Source organism: Oncorhynchus clarkii, chromosome 33, assembly GCF_045791955.1.
Source record: "Oncorhynchus clarkii lewisi isolate Uvic-CL-2024 chromosome 33, UVic_Ocla_1.0, whole genome shotgun sequence".
Classification (NCBI taxonomy): domain Eukaryota; kingdom Metazoa; phylum Chordata; class Actinopteri; order Salmoniformes; family Salmonidae; genus Oncorhynchus; species Oncorhynchus clarkii.
In genome coordinates, this window is record NC_092179.1 from 3,835,389 (window position 1) to 3,856,908 (window position 21,520).

Consider the following 21,520-nt stretch of genomic DNA (forward strand, 5'->3'; position numbering starts at 1 on the left):
ACTGTTCTGATGTCTTGCACACCCAAATACCTCTTTGCAGCTACCACAACCTCTATTTTCCACGACTTACAGTGGGGCAAAAAAGTATTTAGTCAGCCACCAATTGTGCAAGTTCTCCCACTTAAAAAGATGAGAGGCCTGTCATTTTCATCATAGGTACACTTCAACTATGACAGACAAAATGAGAAAAAAATCCATAAAATCACATTGTAGGATTTTTTATGAATTTATTTGCCAATTATGGTGGAAAATAAGCATTTGGTCACCTACAAACAAGCAAGATTTCTGGCTCTCACAGACCTGTAACTTCTTATTTAAGAGGCTCCTCTGTCCTCCACTCGTTACCTGTATTAATGGCACCTGTTTGAACTTGTTATCAGTATAAAAGACACCTGTCCACAACCTCAAACAGTCACACTCCAAACTCCACTATGGCCAAGACCAAAGAGCTGTCAAAGGACACCAGAAACAAAATTGTAGACCTGCACCAGGCTGGGAAGACTGAATCTGCAATAGGTAAGCAGCGTGGTTTGAAGAAATCAACTGTGGGAGCAATTATTAGGAAATGGAAGACATACAAGACCACTGGTAATCTCCCTCGATCTGGGGCTCCACGCAAGATCTCACCCCGTGGGGTCAAAATGATCACAAGAACAGTGAGCAAAAATCCCAGAACCACACGGGGGGACCTAGTGAATGACTTGCAGAGAGCTGGGACCAAAGTAACAAAGCCTACCATCAGTAACACACTACACCGCCAGGGACTCAAATCCTGCAGTGCCAGACGTGTCCCCCTGCTTAAGCCAGTACATGTCCAGGCCCGTCATCCAATGAACACCATACCTACTGTGAAGCATGGGGGTGGAAACATCATGCTTTGGGGCTGTTTTTCTGCAAAGGGACCAGGACGACTGATCCGTGTAAAGGAAAGAATGAATGGGGCCATGTATCGTAAGATTCTGAGTGAAAACCTCCTTCCATCAGCAAGGGCATTGAAGATGAAACGTGGCTGGGTCTTTCAGCATGACAATGATCCCAAACACACCACCTGGGAAACGTGGCTTCGTAAGAAGCATTTCAAGGTCCTGGAGTGGCCTAGCCAGTCTCCAGATCTCAACCCCATAGAAAATCTTGAGGGAGTTGAAAGTACGTGTTTCCCAACAACAGCCCCAAAACGTCACTGCTCTAGAGGAGATCTGCATGGAGGAATGGGCCAAAATACCACTAACGGTGTTTGAAAACCTTGTGAAGACTTACAGAAAACTTTTGACCTCTGTCATTGCCAACAAAGGGTATATAACAAAGTATTGAGATAAACTTTTGTTATTGACCAAATACTTATTTTCCACCATAATTTTTAAATAAATTCATTAAAAAACCTACAATGTGATTTTCTGGATTTTGTTTCTCATTTTGTCTGTCATAGTTGAAGTGTACCTATGATGAAAATGACAGGCCTCATCTTTTTAAGTGGGAGAACTTGCACAATTGGTGGCTGACTAAATACTTTTTTTGCCCCACTGTACTTTCCATCTCTGCAGTACAGTTGATAACCATTATTATAAATGCCAAAAATCCAACCTTACTGAAACATATCACTTGTACTGGTACAGATCTAATACTCACACCCCTCTCAGAAACCCTCCCCCTTGACCAATCTTCTTTCTTCACTGCCTCAGCATATGACAACTTCTGCACTACTCTAACACTTGAGACCTCAACCTGCCTCTCTCGCACTGGACATCTGATCCCCAGCTCCATAGGCACCCCTACAATTAACACATATTTCCCCAATGCTACACATTTCTTTGTCTCATGCCCTTTTGCACACTTCTCACACGTTGGAACCTCCCTCCTACACATTGCTGCCACATGCCCATAAGCTTGACACCTGTAACAACATAATGTAGTCGGCACAAAGCTCGTACAGGATAATTTATATTTCCTAACATCACTTTGTCAGGCAAAGACTCAACATCAAAACTCAAAAGAACAGACAATGACTCCTCTGTTTCTCCACTCACGCCATCCTGTCTGCGTCGCACCATTTGTGAGCATCACAAACACCTGGAATCTTCCCCTTCAGTTGGTCTGCCTTCACATTTACTGCAACCCCCAGTAATCACTTTCAAAGGCACCCTTTTCTTGAGAGCAAAACAATTCACATCGCTTGCCCCCATTCGTTTAACACGGAGCACCTGCTCCCTCTAACCAGCAGAAACACATACAATTATCACAAGACCACTTCTTGTTACCCTCACCGATTCCAAAGCACCCAACTCTGATTTCACCCACCCTGAAACCTAAAATGGATCAGCCAAAAGGCAAGGGTCCACTTTACCAAAAACTTCACTCCTATTGTCAGACTCATCTTTATATTGACCCTCGGTGCAAGCCACGGGCTCAGAGAACTTCACACCTACCACCTCCAATACTTCGCCCTCATTCAATTTCATTTCTCCTCCTGTCTTCAGCTCCCTTTGCTTACACTTTCTACCATTTCTTCTTTAACAAACCATCTTATTCCCACACTTTTTAACCAACTCAAGCTCACCTTCTTCCTCCCGCTCACTCTTAGACCGCCTCATTTTTCTCCTTATGATAATGCTGCACTTCTCTTGACATACATCTTGTTCTTGCCTTATGACCATTTAACCGGCTGTCACAATCTCCGTACAACCAGCACAAACCCCTCAGGATGTGGCACTCAACAGTGCATCCCACTTGTAAAGCAGCCACTTCGTCTTGATGTTCTTCTTTACCAATATCTACCTCAACGCTTTTCCATTTCAAACACGCTCTCTTTCTCCCGTATTCCTCGATTTCCTGGAACGTGAAGTCCGCCTCCAAAACCTCTCCATTTCACTTCCCATTTGGGCGTTTAGGCGCGCCTCTGTCATTATGTGCAAGCATCCCAAAACTGAGGGTGTAGATGCCAATTAGACCCTCCGATCCCAGTATGGCGCCGCCAATAGAGGGCGGCTTGAGAACGTTCTTAACAATGGTGGAGTTAATTTTGCATGGCCCGATGCCCCGGGTGGGCAGAGGTTGTCAATTGTATTCCATTGCTTTGTTTCTTAAGTGAAATATCCCCTCACCCGGGGCATCGGGACATGCAAAACAAACTCCACCAATGGCATGACATGGCCCAATGACTGAGGTACAACCTATGAATAGCAACATTTGTTTAGCATTTGCCTATTTTGCCCAGGTCTCAGATTGTGTGTCTGTTTGCCAGCCTGTCCGTCGGTCTTGGGAGTATTCTATATTAGGTACTACTACAGTGCTAGCTAGTACATGTACATATGGATTTACAGAACTAATCATATTTCATTGATGTACAGGGTCCACTTTGACCCAAGAGAACAATCCAGTCTAAGAATTTACAAAAGGTAAGATCATAATGAATTTGGACAGATTGGACTTGATCCTAGATCAGCACTCCTACTCTGAGGAAGAATTCTCTCTCCCCCATCCTTTCTATAACTTCAGATTGACCCCCCTGGTCTATGATTAGTAGATGTGGGTGAGTGGACATACAGATCTGGAACTAGCCTGGCAACAGCAGCTCTTCTCAATTATTGGCAAGGATTCATTTGACATCCAATCACCAGGAGAGATGCTTTATTTTGCATTCAACACTTCTATTGCAGGAGAGGAGAGCGCCTATCAGATCCCCCTGCTGTCCTTCAGCCTATTGGTGCAGTCTGCTGACCATCGCTGAAGCCAGGAATAACTCCACCAGCCAAAGTAGGAGCCATGTTAATCGCCATGCAACACTCTACTGACCGAGGTAGACTATTCTTTGAGCAGCAACTAACTAACTGACAGGCAGGCACACACACACACTTGACATTACTCGTCGGTATAGGTCCCTTTCACCACCTTAGGTGCCAAGTGGTCTTCCATCTCCTTCATAGTAGCCTCAGCTGGACCCCGCTGCATAACCTCTTGGTCTAGAAAGGTGAATCAAGAGCTTCACCAGAGACGGAAGTAGAAGTAAGACATCCCACTCCCAAATGTTTTCGGTTTCAAGTCAATGAACTAAGTAGACCAGATCCAGCTGCTATCGGATTGGGTGTCTATGGGAGAGCCACCCCCTTAAGTAGACAAATGGTACACGGCCTGAGTGAACACTCTTAATTTATCCCCCCCCCTCCTCCTAAGTGTATCCCCAAAGATGGAGGAAGCACACCTGCTGGCTCTGTCCCTCCAGTACTGTTCACATCATATTTGCTTGAGTCAATACTTTAAGAAACATCTTATTTCACAAGATAGAAAATCCTACAATAAATGCATATCAAGTTGTTCCTTGTCACTGTCAACATGAAAAGGTTGTGTGAGGTATAATGTCAATGTTGATATCATTAGTTCATTGATTTGTCATGGCCAATCTTAACATTTAACAATATACCCTTACTGTAGCCTTGGGGACCTATGATGGAAACATTGTCCTAAAATATATACGCAGCATGCAACATTTCCAACTATTTTACTGAGTTACAGATCATATAAGGACTAGGCCCTAATCTATGGATTTCACATGACTGGGCAGGGGCGCAGCCATAGGCCCACCCACTGGGGAACCAGTCCCAACCAATCAGAATGGGTTTTATTATAGACAGAAATACTCCTCAGTTTCCTCAGCTGTCCAGGTGGCTGGTTTCAGACAATCCTGCAGGTGAAGAAGACTGATGTGGAGGTCCTGGGCTGGTGTGGTTACACATGGTCTGCAGTTGTGAGGCCAGTTGGACGTAGTGCCAAATTCTCAAACTACGTTGCAGGCAGCTTATGGTAATTCTCTGGCAACAGCTCTGGTGGACATTCCTGCAGTCAGCATGCCAATTGCACACTCCCTTAAAGCTTGAGACATCTGTGGCATTGTGTTGGGTGACAAAACTGCACATTTTAGAGTGGTCTTTTATTGTTCCCAGCACAATGTGCATCTGTGTAATGATCATGCTGTTTAATCAGCTTCTTGATATGCCACAGCTGTCAGGTGGCTGGATTATCTTGGTAAAGGAGAATTGCTCAGTAACAGGGATGTAAACACATTTGAGCACAACATTTGAGAGAAATAATATTTTTGTGCGTATTGTTCTGGGATCTTATTTCAGCTAATGAAACATGGGACCAACACTTTACATGTTGCTTTTATATTTTTGTTCAGTATAGGTTTCCGTGAATATGGTTTCCAACAAAGTGGCCAGAACTTCACTAAAAGAGCAAGTACATGTCTAATGTAATTATATTTACAGAATACATTGGCCATATGACTATGTAACACCTACCGCCTATAGAGTTACCTAACATGGCACAACTACCAGACTACGGCAGTTCCTTTTTACTGAGGGGGAACCATAAGAAGACTGGTTCGTGTCAGGCCACCCATTGAATTGGCTCATGAGTTCTGAGCATTACAATAGACCAGACAACACTTTATAAAAAGTGTATTTTTAAGTTACAAGATTAAAACTGGCACTTCCTGTTTGTTAGCCAGTTCCAACAGTCATCAATCAATAATACATAGCCGGCTGGTAGTCTCAGACGGGTTGCCTCCCACAATGTACCGGCTTATACGTCTGTACGTAAAAAAAAACGTCAGTTTGGCATTGAGGAACGGACAGAGTTGGGACATCCGGCATTTCTACGTCACTGCCTTATCTGCATTATTGCCCTAGCGCAGTGTTTCACAACTCCAGACCTCAAGTACCCCCAACAGTACACATTTTTAATGTAGCCCCAGACAAGCACACCTGACTCAACTTGTCAACTAATCATCAAGCCCTTGAGTTGAATGAGGTGTGTTTTTCCAGGGCTACAACAAAATGTGTACTGTTGAGGAACGGAGTTGGGAAACACTGCCCTTGCACAATGAGGGAGTTCTATTAAGCTGCGGTGCAACAGTATGGCCTGTGAGGTGAATGAGCAAAAGTGGTGAGGGAGGAGCGCCCTTCTCAAATCTAACAGTAATTTGCCTCACTCTGTCATTTTGTCAATAAGGCAGCATGGTGCATCGTCCAGTATCCCTTCTCCATAAAATATGTTAACATTTTTAAAAACTAGTTGTCATTGGGAAGGCCCATTTAAAGCATTTTTTTCTACAAAAGGAATCACTTTTGCATGTAAAAACAACAACCCTACTCATTACACCACGTGCTTAATCTTGCCTTCATCACCTTTGTTTTGAGCTGACTTTGCATTGGGCTTTTAAAAATGGGGCACCTGGCTCACGCCCAAGAGGCGGTTTCAAAATTAATGCAATCACTTTTCACCAGGTGCAAACTCCTCTCACTGGGTTAATCTGGGCCAGATAATCTTATCCCCTCAATTCCCACTAGCATTTTAAACCCTGTCCACCCAAGCGTGTGATTTGTTGGGAGAGTTATTTCTTCTTTCGTTTTATGAAGTTACCAATAGAGTCCGTCATTAATCCAAAACCCAGTCACTGCTGTTGCCTTGGTCTGGATTTCCGAAACTCCCCGGATGGTGGTTTGCGCTCTATTCAATCAATACTTTAAATAGCTTGGAGTACAAAGCAATAAATGAGTTACATCTCAATCATAAGAAATACCTTAGCGAACCCACCATCACACCGAGCATGGGGAAGAACGTGGAGTGGCGCAAGATATAAAAAATAAAATAACGATAGCCGCCAACCCGGAAAGCAGGGCCAACTACACGGTGTACAAAACATACTATGATCCCTTGTCACTTGTTAAATCCACTTCAATCAGTGTAGCTGAAGGGGAGGAGACAGGTTAAAGAAGGATTTTTAAAGATGCACTATGGAGAAATCGCTCCGCCAGTTCCTGGTTGCAAAAATTTGAATAGTTTGCCTTATGTCAATTTATGTGAAAAACCAAGCAAGAATAGCGTAGAGCGGGGGTATTCAACTCCGGAGGTCCGGAGCCTGCTGGTTTTCTGTTCTACCTAATAACTAATTGCACCCACCTGGTGTCCCAGGTCTAAATCAGTCCCTGATTAGAGAGGAATAATGACAAAAAAGCAGTGGAACTGGCTTCGAGGTCCAGAGTTGAGTTTGAGGGGTGTAATCATTGTACCATCTAAACCGCTGTTTGAAGCAGGTGTACAAAACTGATACCTAACAGGAAGCATAGAAAGTGGACATAGAACATATCGACTTCTTAGACTTGCTTCCAATGAGAATGACAGATTTATAACACACATTTCTATGTGAATTTGGTCGGGATGCCCCAAAAAGGTACATATTGCAGCTTTAAGCCTTGAGACATGGATTGTGTATGTGTGCCATTCAGAGGGTGAATGGGCAAGACAAACTATTTAAGTAGTATGGTAGTAGGTGCCAGGCACACCGGTTGTGTGAAGAACTGCAACGCTGCTGCTCAGAAGTTTCCCGTGTGTATCAAGAATGGTCCACCATCCAAAGGACATCCAGCCAACTTGACAACTGTGGGAAGCATAGGAGTCAACATGGGCCAGCATCCTTGTGGACTGCTTTCGACACCTTGTGGAGTCGATGCCCCGAACAAATTAAGGTTGTTCTGAGGGCAAAATGGGGGGACGGAGTGCAACTCAATATTAGGATGGTGTTCTTAATGTTTTGTACACTCAGGAAGTTAGGTCGGACGCCACTATGAGCTAGCTCAACTAGAGCTCCGCAGCTCAGACATTTGCAGTTTGGACCGACAGCGTGTTCATTGGACACAAGCGCCATGGAAACGTTCCTCAAACACAGACCACAAACACAGGTGGACTACAGGTTATAAAGAGGCAGAGGGCATGAAATGCAAGGAGAGGATTTAAGTAGTATGCTCGAATCACAACAGGAGGGTATTTCAAAATGTTCAGATAATGAAACACAGTCGGTTGGAGTGGAGGCTCAGTAGTTGTTGAGTACTGTAGGATGGTTGTGGTAGGAAGGAATGTTTGTGGTTTCTGGAATGGAGATACCAGCACATCAATTAGGATACACATAATATAAAAAAGTGCATGCATGATGAAGTAGTGGCAAATATGTAGGGAGAGTGCCAGAGCTGAACAAAACTTTAATAGCGTACCCAAAGTGGAGATAAGCAAGATCTTAACTTGTTACCTGAATATATTGCAGATTCTGAATGACAGGAAAACATGGCTTGCCTTAAAACAGTCTTGTCCATAGTTGCCAGTTTAATGCACTAAGATTTTCAGGGGTACATTTGACTTTTCAGAGAAAGGAAGCGGTAACCAGGCAACTTTAGGCCAATTTGTTGCCACAGCATCCCTTACTTTCCATGGGAGAACATCCTCACCTGGCTGATAGTGGACAGATCTAAAAGACAGGTGGTCTGCTGGAGCACCTAGAGGAGCTGCTGAAGATAACTACACACATTTATGGCATTGGTCAGGTGTCCCACTCCCTTCTCATAATCTCCTGAGGGTTGGAAAACAAAATAGATTAGTTGAAAGGCACACTGTCAGGTCGGGATTAGATGAAGTCTAAATTATTATACTGAACAAAAATATAAAGGCAACAAGTTAAGTGTTGGTCCCATGTTTCATGAGCTGAAACAAAATATCCCAGAAATGTTCCATATGCACAAAAAGCTTATTAATCTCAAATTTGAGGCACACATTTGTTTCATCCCTGTAGGCGAGCATTTCTCCTTTGCCAAGATAATTAATCCACCTGACAGGTGTGGTATGATCATTACACAGATGCACCTTGTGTTGGACATTAAAAGGCCACTAAAATGTGCAGTTTTGTCACACAACACAATGCCACAGATGTGTCAAATTTTGAGGGAGTGTGCAATTGGCATGCTTACTGCATGAATGTCCACCAGAGCTGTTGTCAGAGAATAGAATGTTCATTTCTCTACCATAAGCCGCCTCTAATGTTATTTTAGAGAATTTGTCAGTATGTCCAACCGGCCTCACAACCGCAGACCACGTGTAACTACACCAGCACCTCCACATCCGGCTTCTTCACCTGTGGGATCGTCTGAGACCAGCCACCCGGACAGCTGATGAAACGGAGGAGTATGTCTGTCTGTAATAAAGCCCTTTTGTGGCAAAAAAACTAATTCTGGCTCCCCAGTGGGTGGGCTTCGCTCCCAGGCCTACCCATGGCTGCGCACCTGCTCAGTCATGTGAAATCCATAAATTAGGGCCTAATTAAATTATTTCAATTGATTGATTTCCTTATATGAACTGTGAATCAGTAAAATCCTTGTAATTGTTGCATGTTGCGTTTTATATTTTTGTTTAGTATAATATAGAAAATAATTTATTCCCCCAAAAACTTCTGTAAACTCCTAATCAGGCAACAGCCCACTTACAGTCCCCGGTACAGTCCCCTGAGGGAATATAATCATTCACTATTGTAAGTCATCAGACCATGATAACATTTAATTTATAAAGTAAAATCAGCGCCTCTAGAAGAATGTGAAGCCCCTAGTTGATAAATGAGGCTGGTGGAAGCAAACGGCATTGTAACTAATCCACCTGGATGCCAAAGCCACTATGAAATAGATGGGAGACCACTTTGGCACCTAAAGTGGAGAAAGGGAGGTGAATGGGATGGGAAGGAAGATGGGGCTACCTGTGAGTAGAGTGCTGTCACTATAAGGTCAAGTCAAATGTGAGTGTGTTTCAGTTGCTACTCAAAGCATAGTCTACCTCGGTCAGTAGAGCATTGCATGGAGATGAACATGGCTCCTACTTCGGAGTTCTTCCTGGCCTCCTGCAAAATAAGTGTTGAAAAGGATAAGGCATCTCTCATGGTGATTGGATATCTAATAAATCCTTGCCAATAGTTAAGAGCTACTGTTGCTAGGCTAGTCCCAGATCTGTATGTCCACTCACTCACATCTACTAATCATAGACCAGGGGGGTCAATCTGAAGTTACAGAAAGGATGAAGGAGAGACAGAATTCGCCATTAGAGCAGGAGTGCTGATCTAGGATCAGGTCCACTCTGTCCATATAATACTAGTATTCATTATGATCTTTTGCAAATTATTAGTCTGGATTGATGGCACCGACAGAGATGGTCGCCACACTTCTATTCCTTAGGAAACAATGCAGTATTTTTTAAATGTATTTCTTACATTGCTAGCCCAGAAAATCTTAAGTGTTATTACATACAGTCGGGAAGAACTACAGTCGGGAAGAACTATTGGATATCAGAGCGACGTCAACTTATCAACATCACGACCAGGAATACGACTTTCCCGAAGCGGATCCTTTGTTCGCACCACCACCCAAGGACTGGATCTGATTCCAGAGGCTGAGCCAAATTCAACGTCGCCGCAGAAGAGGTAGACGGAGCGGCCTCCTGGTCAGACTTCGAAGGCATGCAACACCACCCACCGCTTCGGAGTATATTACTCGCCAATGTGCAGTATCTAGATAAGACTAAATTAGTCGGTACAGCCATTCTTTATGCGTCGCGCCGACAGAAAAAAACATTTCTCTGGGAAGGAGAGCGGGGGTGAATGCTTCATGATTAACGACTCGTGGTGTAATCATAACATACAGGAACTCAAATCCTTTCTTTCACTTGACCTAGAATTTCTTACATATCAAATGCTGAGCACATAATCCCCTAAGATAATTCTCGTCAGTCATTATCACAGCCGTGCATATCCCTCCTCAAGCCGATACCACAGCGGCCCTCAAGGAACTTCACTGGAGCCTACGCAAACTGGAAACCATTTATCCCGAGGCTGTATTTATTGTAGCTGGGGATTTTAACAAAGCAAATTTGAGAACAAGGAAACCTAAATTGTATCGGCATATTGATTGTAGCACTCGTGCGGGCAAAACACTGGATCACTGCTACTCTAACTTACGCGATGCATACAAAGGCCCTCCCCCGCACTCCCTTCGGCAAATCCGACCATGACTCCATTTTGCTCCTACCGTTCTATATTGGCAGAAACTCAAACAGGAAGTACCCGTGACTAGAACTATCCAACGCTGGTCTGACCAATCGGAATCTATGCTTCATGATTGTTTTGAACACGCAGATTGGGAAATGTTCCTGGCAGCCTCAGAGAATAACATTGATTTATACGCTGATTTGGTGAGTGAGTTTATAAGGAAGTGCATTGGAGATGTTGTATTATTAAAACCTACTCTAACCAGAAACTGTGGATAGATGGCGGCATTCGCACACAAAACAGAAAGAGCAAAACACTGCATTTAACCACGGAAAGATGACTGGGAATATAGCTGAATATAAACCATGTAGTTTATTCCCTCCGCAAGGCAATCAAACAAGCGAAATGTCGGTATAGGGACAAAGTGGAGTCGCAATTCAACAGCTCAGAGACTTATGTGGCCGGGTCTACAGGCAATTACGGACTATAAAAAGAAAACCAACCACGTCACGAACACAGACGTCTTGCTTCCAGTCAAACTAAACACCTTCTTTGAGGATAATACAGTGCCACCAACGCGGCCTACTACCAAGGACTGCGGGCCACCCCTCTCCTTCTCCGTGGCAGATAAGACATTTAAACGTGTTATCCCTCGCAAGGCTACCGGCCCAGACGGCATCCCTAGCCGCATTCTCAGAGCATGCGCAGACCAGCTGGCTGGTGTGTTTACGGACATATTCAATCGCTCCCTATCTCAGTCTGCTGTCCATACATGCTTCAAGATGGCCACCATTGTTCCTGTACCCAAAAAGGCAAAGATAACTGAAGTAAATGACTACTCACTTGTCATCATCAGACTAGTCAAGGATCATATCACCTCCACTTTACCTGCCACCCTAGACCCACTTCAATTTGCATACCGCCCCAATAGGTCCACAGACATTGCAATCGCCATCACACTGACCTATCCCATCTGGACAAAAGGGATACCAATGTAAGAATGCTGTTCATTGACTCAGCATTCAACACCATAGTACCCTCCAAGCTCATCATTAAGCTTGAGGCCCTGGGTCTCAACCACGCCCTGTGCAATTGGTTCCTGGATTTTGACGGGCCACCCCTAGGTGGGGAAGGTAGGAAACATCTCCACTTTGCTGATCCTCAACACTGGGGCCCCACACGTTTGCATGCTCAGCCACTGCGTGGCCATACACGCCTCCAACTCAATCATCAAGTTTGCAGACGACACAGCAGTAGTGGGCTTGATTACCAACAACAACGAGAAAACCTACAGGGAGGAGGTGAGGGCACTCAGAGTGTGGTGTCAGGAAAACAACCTCTCACTCAATGTCAACAAAAAAAGATGATCATGGACTTCAGGAAACAGCAGAGGGAGCACCCCCCTATCCACATCGACAAAACCGCAGTGGAGGTGGAAAGCTTCAAATTCCTTGGCGTACACATCACGGACAAACTGAAATGGTCCACCCATACAGAGTGTGGTGAAGAAGGCGCAAGGAGGCTGAAGAAATTTGGCTTGTCACCCAAAACCCTCAGACTTTTACAGATGCACAATTGAGAACATCCTATCGGGCTGTATCACCGCCTGGTACGGCAACTGCACCGCCCACAACCGCAAGGCTCTCCAGAGGGTGGTGCGGTCTGCACAATGCATCACCGGGGGCAAACTACCTGCCCTCCAGGACACCTACACCACCCGATGTCACGGTAATGGGCCAAAAAGATCATCAAGGACAACAACCACCCTAGCCACTGCCTGTTCATCCTGCTACCATCCAGAAGGAGAGGTCAGTACAGGTGCATATCAAAGCTGGGCCTGAGAGACTGAAACAGCTTCTATCTCAAGGACATCAGACTGGTAAACAGCCATCACTGACACAAAGGTTGCTGCCTACATAGACTCAAAATCATTGGCCACTTCAATAAATTGATCACTAGTCACTTTAATAATGTTTACATAGCTTGCATTACTCATCTCATATGTGTATACTGTATTCTATACCATTATTGCATCTTGCCTACGCCGCTCATCCATATATTTATATGTACATATTCCATCCCTTTACTTAGATTTGTGTGTATTAGGCATGTGACCAATAAAATTTGATTTATTCATAGGTTGCACCGCTGTCACGTCATTACATTGGTGGAGTTCGTTTTTGGAAGGCCCGGTGTTCCGGGTAAGGGGACATTTCACTTAAGGACTCATGGAATGGTCTAAAAAAAAGCAAACTCTGCTCACCTGGGGCACCGGGCCATACAAAACAAACTCCAGCATTGTTATGAACGTTCTTAAACTGCCCTCTGCCAGCAGCGCCATGGTGGTGCCCAAAAGTCGTGATAGAGGCAAACGACTTTTGTCTAAATGGTCTGGAAATATGACATTGCTATCTTTAGTAGGAAACAACTTTGCCATCAGCTAGCAAAGTTTGTCAAAAACATAGCTAGCAATGCTAACGGTCGCTAGCTAAAATCCACGTTGGTCTCCCCCCAATCTTAACATTAAAGTAAATCTGGGAACATCAAAATTATGACTAAAGATTAATTGAATATGCTCCATCAGTCAGTCGGACAAGCTTCTCAGATAGGGTATTGCTTGTTCTTGAGAATAGCCATAGCTAGCTACAATGGTGATCCCCTCGAGAGTAGTTAATTTCAGTGCATCATTCAGATAAAGCTTGCTAACTAGTTGGTTGTGCTAGAGAATATATAATCATGCTAGCTAATTGTTTCACTGTTCAAATATGAAATTACAAGACAAAAAGGACACTTACCTAAACGGTTCCTCTATGTCCTCTTAGTGGTGAAGGTAAGGTAGCTAGCTAGCTGATCTCCTTCCCAGAGACTTCTGCCCAATGCAGTCCATGGGGTCTAGAAGTAAATGTCTGACTTTGTTTTGGGTCACCACATAAATGTATCAGAACGGGTTAAGATGCATTAGTTAGTATCCATGAAATGTCCCATGTCCGTCCAGTTGCTCAAGACGGAATAACGTTATGTCAAGGAGGTCCGATTGTTTTTTCTGTCTGCCTTAGAGAACTCAGATTTCTCTGCAATATAGGTAAACTAACGAGAACACCATCTACGGTATATTGCACAATGACGCGAATATCTCCCAATGCCTCAAATTGTGGAGAAAAATAAAAACGGCCATAATGTCAAGCTGTGCATGAGATGAAGTCAAGCCGGCCAAGTACCCTATGCTAACATTTCAGCATAATAAAGGCTCTCTCTCATAATAACATGCATTCAGCTTATTTCGTATTAACTTGATCTTTAATGTCTTAAAGTAATGTTTTGCCATAATATGGACTTGGTCTTTTACCAAACAGGGCTATCTTCTGTATACCACCCCTACCTTGTTACAACACAACTGATTGGCTCAAACACATTAAGGAAAGAAATACCCCAAATTAACTTAAGGCACACCTGTTAATTGAAATGCATTCCAGGTGACCTCATGAAGCTGGTTGAGAGAATGCCAAGAGTGTGCAAAGATGTCATCAAGGCAAAGGGTGGCTACTTTGAAGAATCTTAAATCTAAAATATTTTTGATTTGTTTAACACTTTATTGGTTACGACATGATTACATGTGTTATTTCATAGTTTTGATGTCTTCACTATTATTCTACAATGTAGAATGTAAAAATAAATACTTTTGACCGGTAATGTATGTAAAGTTAGTAAAAAAAAAAGTGAACTAGGCCTTTACTACTCCTGTATGAGCAAAGAAAAATACTTGTCAGCACCCACTGTGTTTGATATGCTCCTTGTTCTCTTAAGTAAAGCATTCCTCACTGAAGTCAAAAGCATTTTGTCTGGTCATCTAGCACAATAGAACGAGAAAGATTGAAAATGAACTAAACTGACACAGTATACTGTACACACAGTATCAAAAAGGGAAACCGATACTACATTTAGCTTGTGACTTTATTCCAGCAATAGTGAAAGCAGTGTATCATCTTTTGTTTACCACCAAAGGCCTCCTGGATTAGATTGTGTGGCAGAAGTCATAATCCTAAAAGAGAATGAAGTTAATGGAGATTTTACATATTAATTGGCAATAAAGTATTATTCTATTCAATTAATAACTTATAAGATCAATATTATTTCATCAATCAACAAAAAAATAGACCAAAATCATAAGCACAAGGATAAATCTCTTCCGCGTGTCTCCCTACCACATCAGTGCGTTGGCTCTTGCACAGCCACTGTGCTCTGTAACTCTCATAGTGTGTGTCATGGGTCATGTCCTTCAGGTCCTGCATATGAGTCCTCACCAACATGTTCCTCAGGTGGACAAAGTCACTGTGATATTGGTTCTCCACTGACAGCACAACAAGACAACAGTGAACTGCAATACACTTAAATGGAGTGTACAGTACATTTATCTCAAGTTCACTTACAAGGTGTGTGAGTGTGCATGTTCGTGTGTGTCTGTATTTAATCTGCACCTTCCACCACTCCCCAGGGGTAGAGACGGGCGCGGATCCGTCGACCATTAACATCCACCACCATGTTACTGCCGATCACTGCAAACGGAACACTCCTCTGACAGAGAATGAGACACAGAAACTTATAGAACACACTTCCTCATTTAGCAGCAGGGTAAATCCATTTGAACGGATTTTATTTTTTTGTTGTTATTGACAGCATCCCTTTTGATTTAAGCAAAACTTTCTTTACATGTTTGCCCAAGGAAGAGGTGGTCAGAAAGGGACTTTTCTGACCTGAATGCAAAAACATTTAGGAGATAAGTTCACCCACTTTGCATACTTTATGAGACAACGTCTTATTCCTGGAAAAGATAAACGGTTGAGTTTGACATCATTTAAAAGCTTAGTGTTGTCAAAGTATTTTATTATATCATTATAAAAAATAAAACATTTTTAAACCTTTAATATCAATTATCTAAAAACGTGTCAACTCACAGATTGTCATTCGCATATGTGGTAGCTTAGACCCTATTTCACATCTGAAGCTGTTGTGTTGTGCCCGCCATCGGTTGGGACAACATGCTCTTGAATAAAGCGTGAGCGTCATTTCAAGCATAGAAATAAGTCACGGAATGGACCTGTCTCTTCAGACCATTGCAATTTAGCTGGTACACCCCTCACCTACCAACCGGCGAGGACGCTGTAATCAACTTATCTGATAAGGTACATACTACACATCAGGCGTCTGCTTTAAGCAAAGGCCTCCCTTTGTCCCCACATGAAACCAACTATTTTGAGATAAAGAGTGAACTTTAACTAAATTTAACTTAGGCATATGTTTGGCAAGTCTAATGACTCCAATGATGCACAAAGGGCCAATATCTCTGTGTACAAACCCAAGAGTTTATTTATGCCGCAAGTATCAAATCCTTCCATTCACAGCTGTAGAATTGTGGAACAGAATGTTTGACATTTTTCATTCCAAACTGACTTATTCCCCAAAGAATGTGAGCCGAGAGGAAAGACTAGCTATTCAGGAACTTGGATTGTCATTAAACCTGCCGATAAGGGAGGGGCCATAGTCATTCACACTATAAGGCAGAAGATTATCACCAGCCTGATGGACATTTCTATAGGAAATTCAGAACTGACCCTGCATCGGACAAAGATAACCAACTATCTGACATTTGCTGTCGATCAGAACTGGATCTCTAAACATGAATTTGACTACCTTCATTGCAAAATCCTTGTCATACCTGTTTTCTATATGCTACCTAAGATCCATAAGAGCTTATTCAAACCTAAGGGCAGACCTAAAATTGCCAGTATTGACTCTCTTCTGGAGCCACTCTCCAACTTTGTTGATTCCTTCATTAAGCCTATTGTGCAAAAACTCCCAGCATTCGTCAAAGATTCTACAGATGTGATTAACAAAATATCAGAACTGTCTAATCTCCCTGGCAACTTATTGGCTACATTTGATCTAGAGATCCTCACCATGAATCTCTCATGAAAAAGGCCTAGATGCACTGGGATATTACCAACAGGACCGTCACGGAGAAATGTCACCACCTAGTGAATTCTTCTGTGAACTGGCTTCTCTAGTTCACAAGCTCAACTACTTTAACCTTTGTTAGTGGAGTTGCTATGGGCTCCACCTTTGCCCCTAATTATGCTAACTTATACGTGAGCCATTTTGAGCAAATGTTTCTGTGATGAGACCAGAAACCCTTACTTCTCCAAGATCCTCCAATGGTTTAGGTATATTGCTGAAATTCTCTGTTTGGATTGGCACTGAACAAGACTGAGTTCACTTCCGTTTTGAACAATAGAAACACTAACCTGAAGTCTCTATTGAATATGACGATAAGCGGGTCAATTTCTTGGACATGTGGATCGAGGTTGCTAATGGGGAACTTATCACCACTCTATATCAGAAAGAGACTGACAAACACATTTCTCCTAGCAAGTAGCACTCATAGTAGTGCCCAAGAGCCATTTCTATAGGCTCAAACGTGTGTCATTCAACAGAGGACTATATTGATAAAGCTGTCAACATGAAACAATGTTTTCTGGACAGGGGTTACTCCACTCCGTGTTTGGAAGAGGCATACCAAATTGTGCTCTCTAAACCTCGCCAAGATATACAAAAAAAAGTTACAACTTCTGAGTTGTTTGTTACTTGCATTTCTACATTCACTGGCATATGCTCACCTCAGACCCAGCACTGGAATTCAGGAATTCAAGGATCCCCCTTATTCATCTACAAACGGGAACCCAATTTTAACAGTTGACTAGTCCGTGCCAGCCTCAACACGGGTTCTAAACAAACCCTCCTTACTCCCCTGAGACGGAAGACCTTAGTGGGAGACCTTAGTGGGGCTTCCCTGTTCCATCTACTGCTGCCCCCTGGACACTATGATCACTTGGCTACTTAGCTGATGCCTACTGGACTGTCCATTAATCACAGTACTCCATTCTGTTTATTTATTTTTTATCTGTCGGCCCCAGCCGCGAACTCAGGCTCTGTGTAGTTAATCCGACCCTCTCTAACTAGTCATCGCCATTTTACCTGCTGTTGTTGTGTTAGCTGATTAGCTGTTGTTGTCTCACCTGTTGTTTTAGCTAAATCTCCCAATCAACACCTGTGATTAATTTATGCCTCGCTGTATGTCTCTCTCAAATGTCAATATGCCTTGTATACTGTTGTTCAGGTTAGTTATCATTGTTTTAGTTTACAATGGACCCCCTAGTTCCACTCTTCATACCTCTGATACCTCCTTTGTCCCACCTCCCACACATGCGGTGACCTCACCCATTACAACCAGCATGTCCAGAGATACAACCTCTCTTATCATCACCCAGTGCCTGGGCTTACCTCCGCTGTACCCGCACCCCACCATACCCCTGTCTGCGCATTATGCCCTGAATATATTCTACCACGCCCAGAAATCTGCTCCTTTAATTCTTTGTCCCCAACGCTCTAGGCGACCAGTTTTGATAGCCTTTAGCCGCACCCTCATTCTACTTCTCCTCTGTTCCGCGGGTGATGTGGAGGTAAACCCAGGCCTTGCATGTCCCCAGGCACCCTCATTTGTTGACTTCTGTGATCGAAAAAGCCTTGGTTTCATGCATGTCAACATCAGAAGCCTCCTCCCTAAGTTTGTTTTACTCACTGCTTTAGCACACTCTGCCAACCCTGATGTCCTTGCTGTGTCTGAATCCTGGCTTAGGAAAGCCACCAAAAATTCTGAGATTTCCATACCCAACTATAACATTTTCCATCAAGATAGAACTGCCAAAGGGGGAGGAGTTGCAGTCTACTGCAGAGATAGGCTGCAAAGTAATGTCATACTTTTCCAGGTCCATACCCAAACAGTTCGAACTTCTAATTTAAAAAATTAATCTCTCCAGAAATAAGTCTCTCACTGTTGCCGCCTGCTACCGCCTGCTATCCGCTTTGTTACTAAAGCACCTTATACCACCCACCACTGCGACCTGTATGCTCTAGTCGGCTGGCCCTCGCTACATATTCATCGCCAGACCCACCCATCTACAAGTCCATGCTAGGTAAAGCTCCGCCTTATCTCAGTTCACTGGTCACGATGGCAACACGCGCTCCAGCAGGTGTATCTCACTGATCATCCCTAAAGCCAACACCTCATTTGGCCGCCTTTCCTTCCAGTTCTCTGCTGCCTGTGACTGGAACGAATTGCAAAAATCGCTGAAGTTGGAGACTTATCTCCCTCACCAACTTTAAACATCTGTTATCTGAGCAGCTAACCGATCACTGCAGCTGTACATAGTCCATCGGTAAATAGCCCACCCAATTTACCTATCTCATCCCCATACTGGTTTTATTTATTTACTTTTCTGCTCTTTTGCACACCAGTATCTCTACCTGCACATGACCATCTGATCATGTATCACTCCAGTGTTAATCTGCTCAATTGTAATTATTCGCCTACCTCCTCATGCCTTTTGCACACAATGTATATACTCTTCTTTTTTTCTACTGTGTTATTGACTTGGAATTGTTTACTCCATGTGTAAATCTGTGTTGTCTATTCACACTGCCATGCTTTATCTTGGCCAGGTCGCAGTTGTAAATGAGAACTTGTTCTCAACTAGCCTACCTGGTTAAATAAAGGTGAAATAAAATAAAAAATAAAGACACCAGGATGAAAATTACCGTTGCTAGTCACTTTGTACAGTGTCTTCTCTACACTTAAAGGGCATTGAGAAGGTGGAAGTGTCACCAATATGAGACAACGACGACAGTAAACTCTGCCAGAGAGAAGTCTTTTGAAGATTTTTATACGAGGGTCAAGTTATAATTCCTATTGTCATCATCTTACACACACCTTCCCTGTTATTAGGGTGTCCTGTATTCATGACGGCCCTAGTGGCCCAATTTTTCCTTGACAGGTTACCTTTATCTAGTTATTTTCTAGATTTCTCCTGGATCTATATTTGAAGGTGTCCACATACTTTTGTATATAGTGTTGAATGTTTTCCTTCTTTTCTTTTGCCTTTTTTGCTCTCTTTGAGAGTATGTGTTCCTTATACTAACACCACATTCCCAGTGTAGATGTGTTTTTGTTCTACTATAAATCCAAGTCATGTTCTGTTCTATCCTGTAATGACACCTTGTGGATACTTTATATTACTACAGGTGTCTGCAATTACCTCTGGCTCACTGTGTGGCCTTACCTGTCCCACTTTTGTTTGTGGAGTTATGCTCTGATGAAGGTCGATTGACCGAAAGCTTTGATGTAATTGAAATACATTCGCATCTGACTCGAAGTGAGCACGCCCCCATTCTCATCTACGGGGCTGTAGTAGAGCAGTTGAGAGCTTCAAGTTCCTTGGTGTCCACATTGCCAACAAACTAGAATGGTCCAAACACACCAAGACAGTCGTGAAGAGGGCACGACAAAACCTATTCCCCCTCAGGAGACTGAAAAGATTTGGCATGGTTCCTCAAAAGGTTCTACAGCTGCAACATCGGGTGCATTCTACAGCTGCAACTGGTTGCATCCCCGCCTGGTATGGCAACTGCTCCCCCTCCGACCGCAAGGCACTACAGAGGGTAATGCGTACGGCCCAGTACATCACTGGGGCTAAGCTACCTGCCATCCAGGACCCCTACACCAGGCGGTGTCAGAAGAAGGCCCTAAAAATTGTCAAAGACCCCAGCCACAGACTGTTCTCTCTACTACCGCATGGCAAGCGGTACCAGAGTGCCAAGTCTAGGACAAAAAGGCTTCTCAACAGATTTTACCCCCAAGCCATAAGACTCCTGAACAGGTAATCAAATGGCTACCCGAAAGATTTGCATTGTTCCCCCCGCCAATTCCTCTTTTATGCTGCTGCTACTCTGTTTTTCATCTATACATAGTCCCTTTAACTATGCCTACATGTACATATTACCTCAATTTGCCCGACTAACCGATGACCCAGCACATCATAATCTAAAATAACCCTAATTTATAAGACCGTTCTTATTTGACTAATGGTCAGACCCATCTATGTGAAGCTAGCCACAATAAGGATTAGCCACAATAGTGGACTTTGCGGTTAGCCATCAAAATAAACGCATGTCACTGACAGTGATGCAAATTAATACAAATAGTAGAATTATGCCATAATTGAATAGATCATGCTAAACAAGGTTGGAATGTTATATAAAAATCAACAAAAGACAATAATTAGTTAATTTGACAAACAAATCTGTTGAAATCGCACTGGATGTATTTTACTTTAGAATTGTATTGGGAGCATACTTATTTCACTGCACAGCCTTACCTATGGATTGTGAATAAATGACATGGGGTATCAGTCTACTCCGTGACACCCAGAGAACATTAGCATCGTAGCTTTTATTGCGGGACTCTGAAACAACTGAATTGAGCCACATTTGTCAACCTACAGTGGTTTATGAAATGATTCACCTCTTTGGAATTTTTCCTATTTTGATGCCTTACAACCTGGAATTAAAATAGATTTTTGGGGGGTTTGTATCATTTGAATTACACAACATGCCTACCACTTTGAAGATGAAAAATAAATAGTTATTGTGAAACAAACAAGAAATGAGACAAAAAAAACAGAAAACTTGAGCGTGCATAACTATTCACCCCCCCAAAGTCATTACTTTGGAGAGCCACCTTTTGTAGTAATTACAGCTGCAAGTCTCTTTCTTGGGGTATGTTTC

The 21,520-nt window shown here is 43.1% G+C and overlaps 1 protein-coding gene across 1 annotated transcript in view; it reads right to left on the reverse strand.

The window, feature by feature from the left end:
- Positions 1–14,829: 14,829 nt before the first annotated feature.
- LOC139392538 (septin-5-like) overlaps positions 14,830–21,520 on the reverse strand; it is a 32,491-nt gene continuing 25,800 nt past the window's right edge. Inside the window, exons 10-12 of the mRNA XM_071140582.1 lie at positions 15,322–15,418; positions 15,049–15,194; positions 14,830–14,885 (exon numbers count right to left, since the gene is read on the reverse strand). Of these exons, the coding sequence (XP_070996683.1) occupies positions 14,859–14,885; positions 15,049–15,194; positions 15,322–15,418 (270 nt within the window). The 3' untranslated portion in view covers positions 14,830–14,858. The remainder of the gene's footprint in view (positions 14,886–15,048; positions 15,195–15,321; positions 15,419–21,520) is intronic.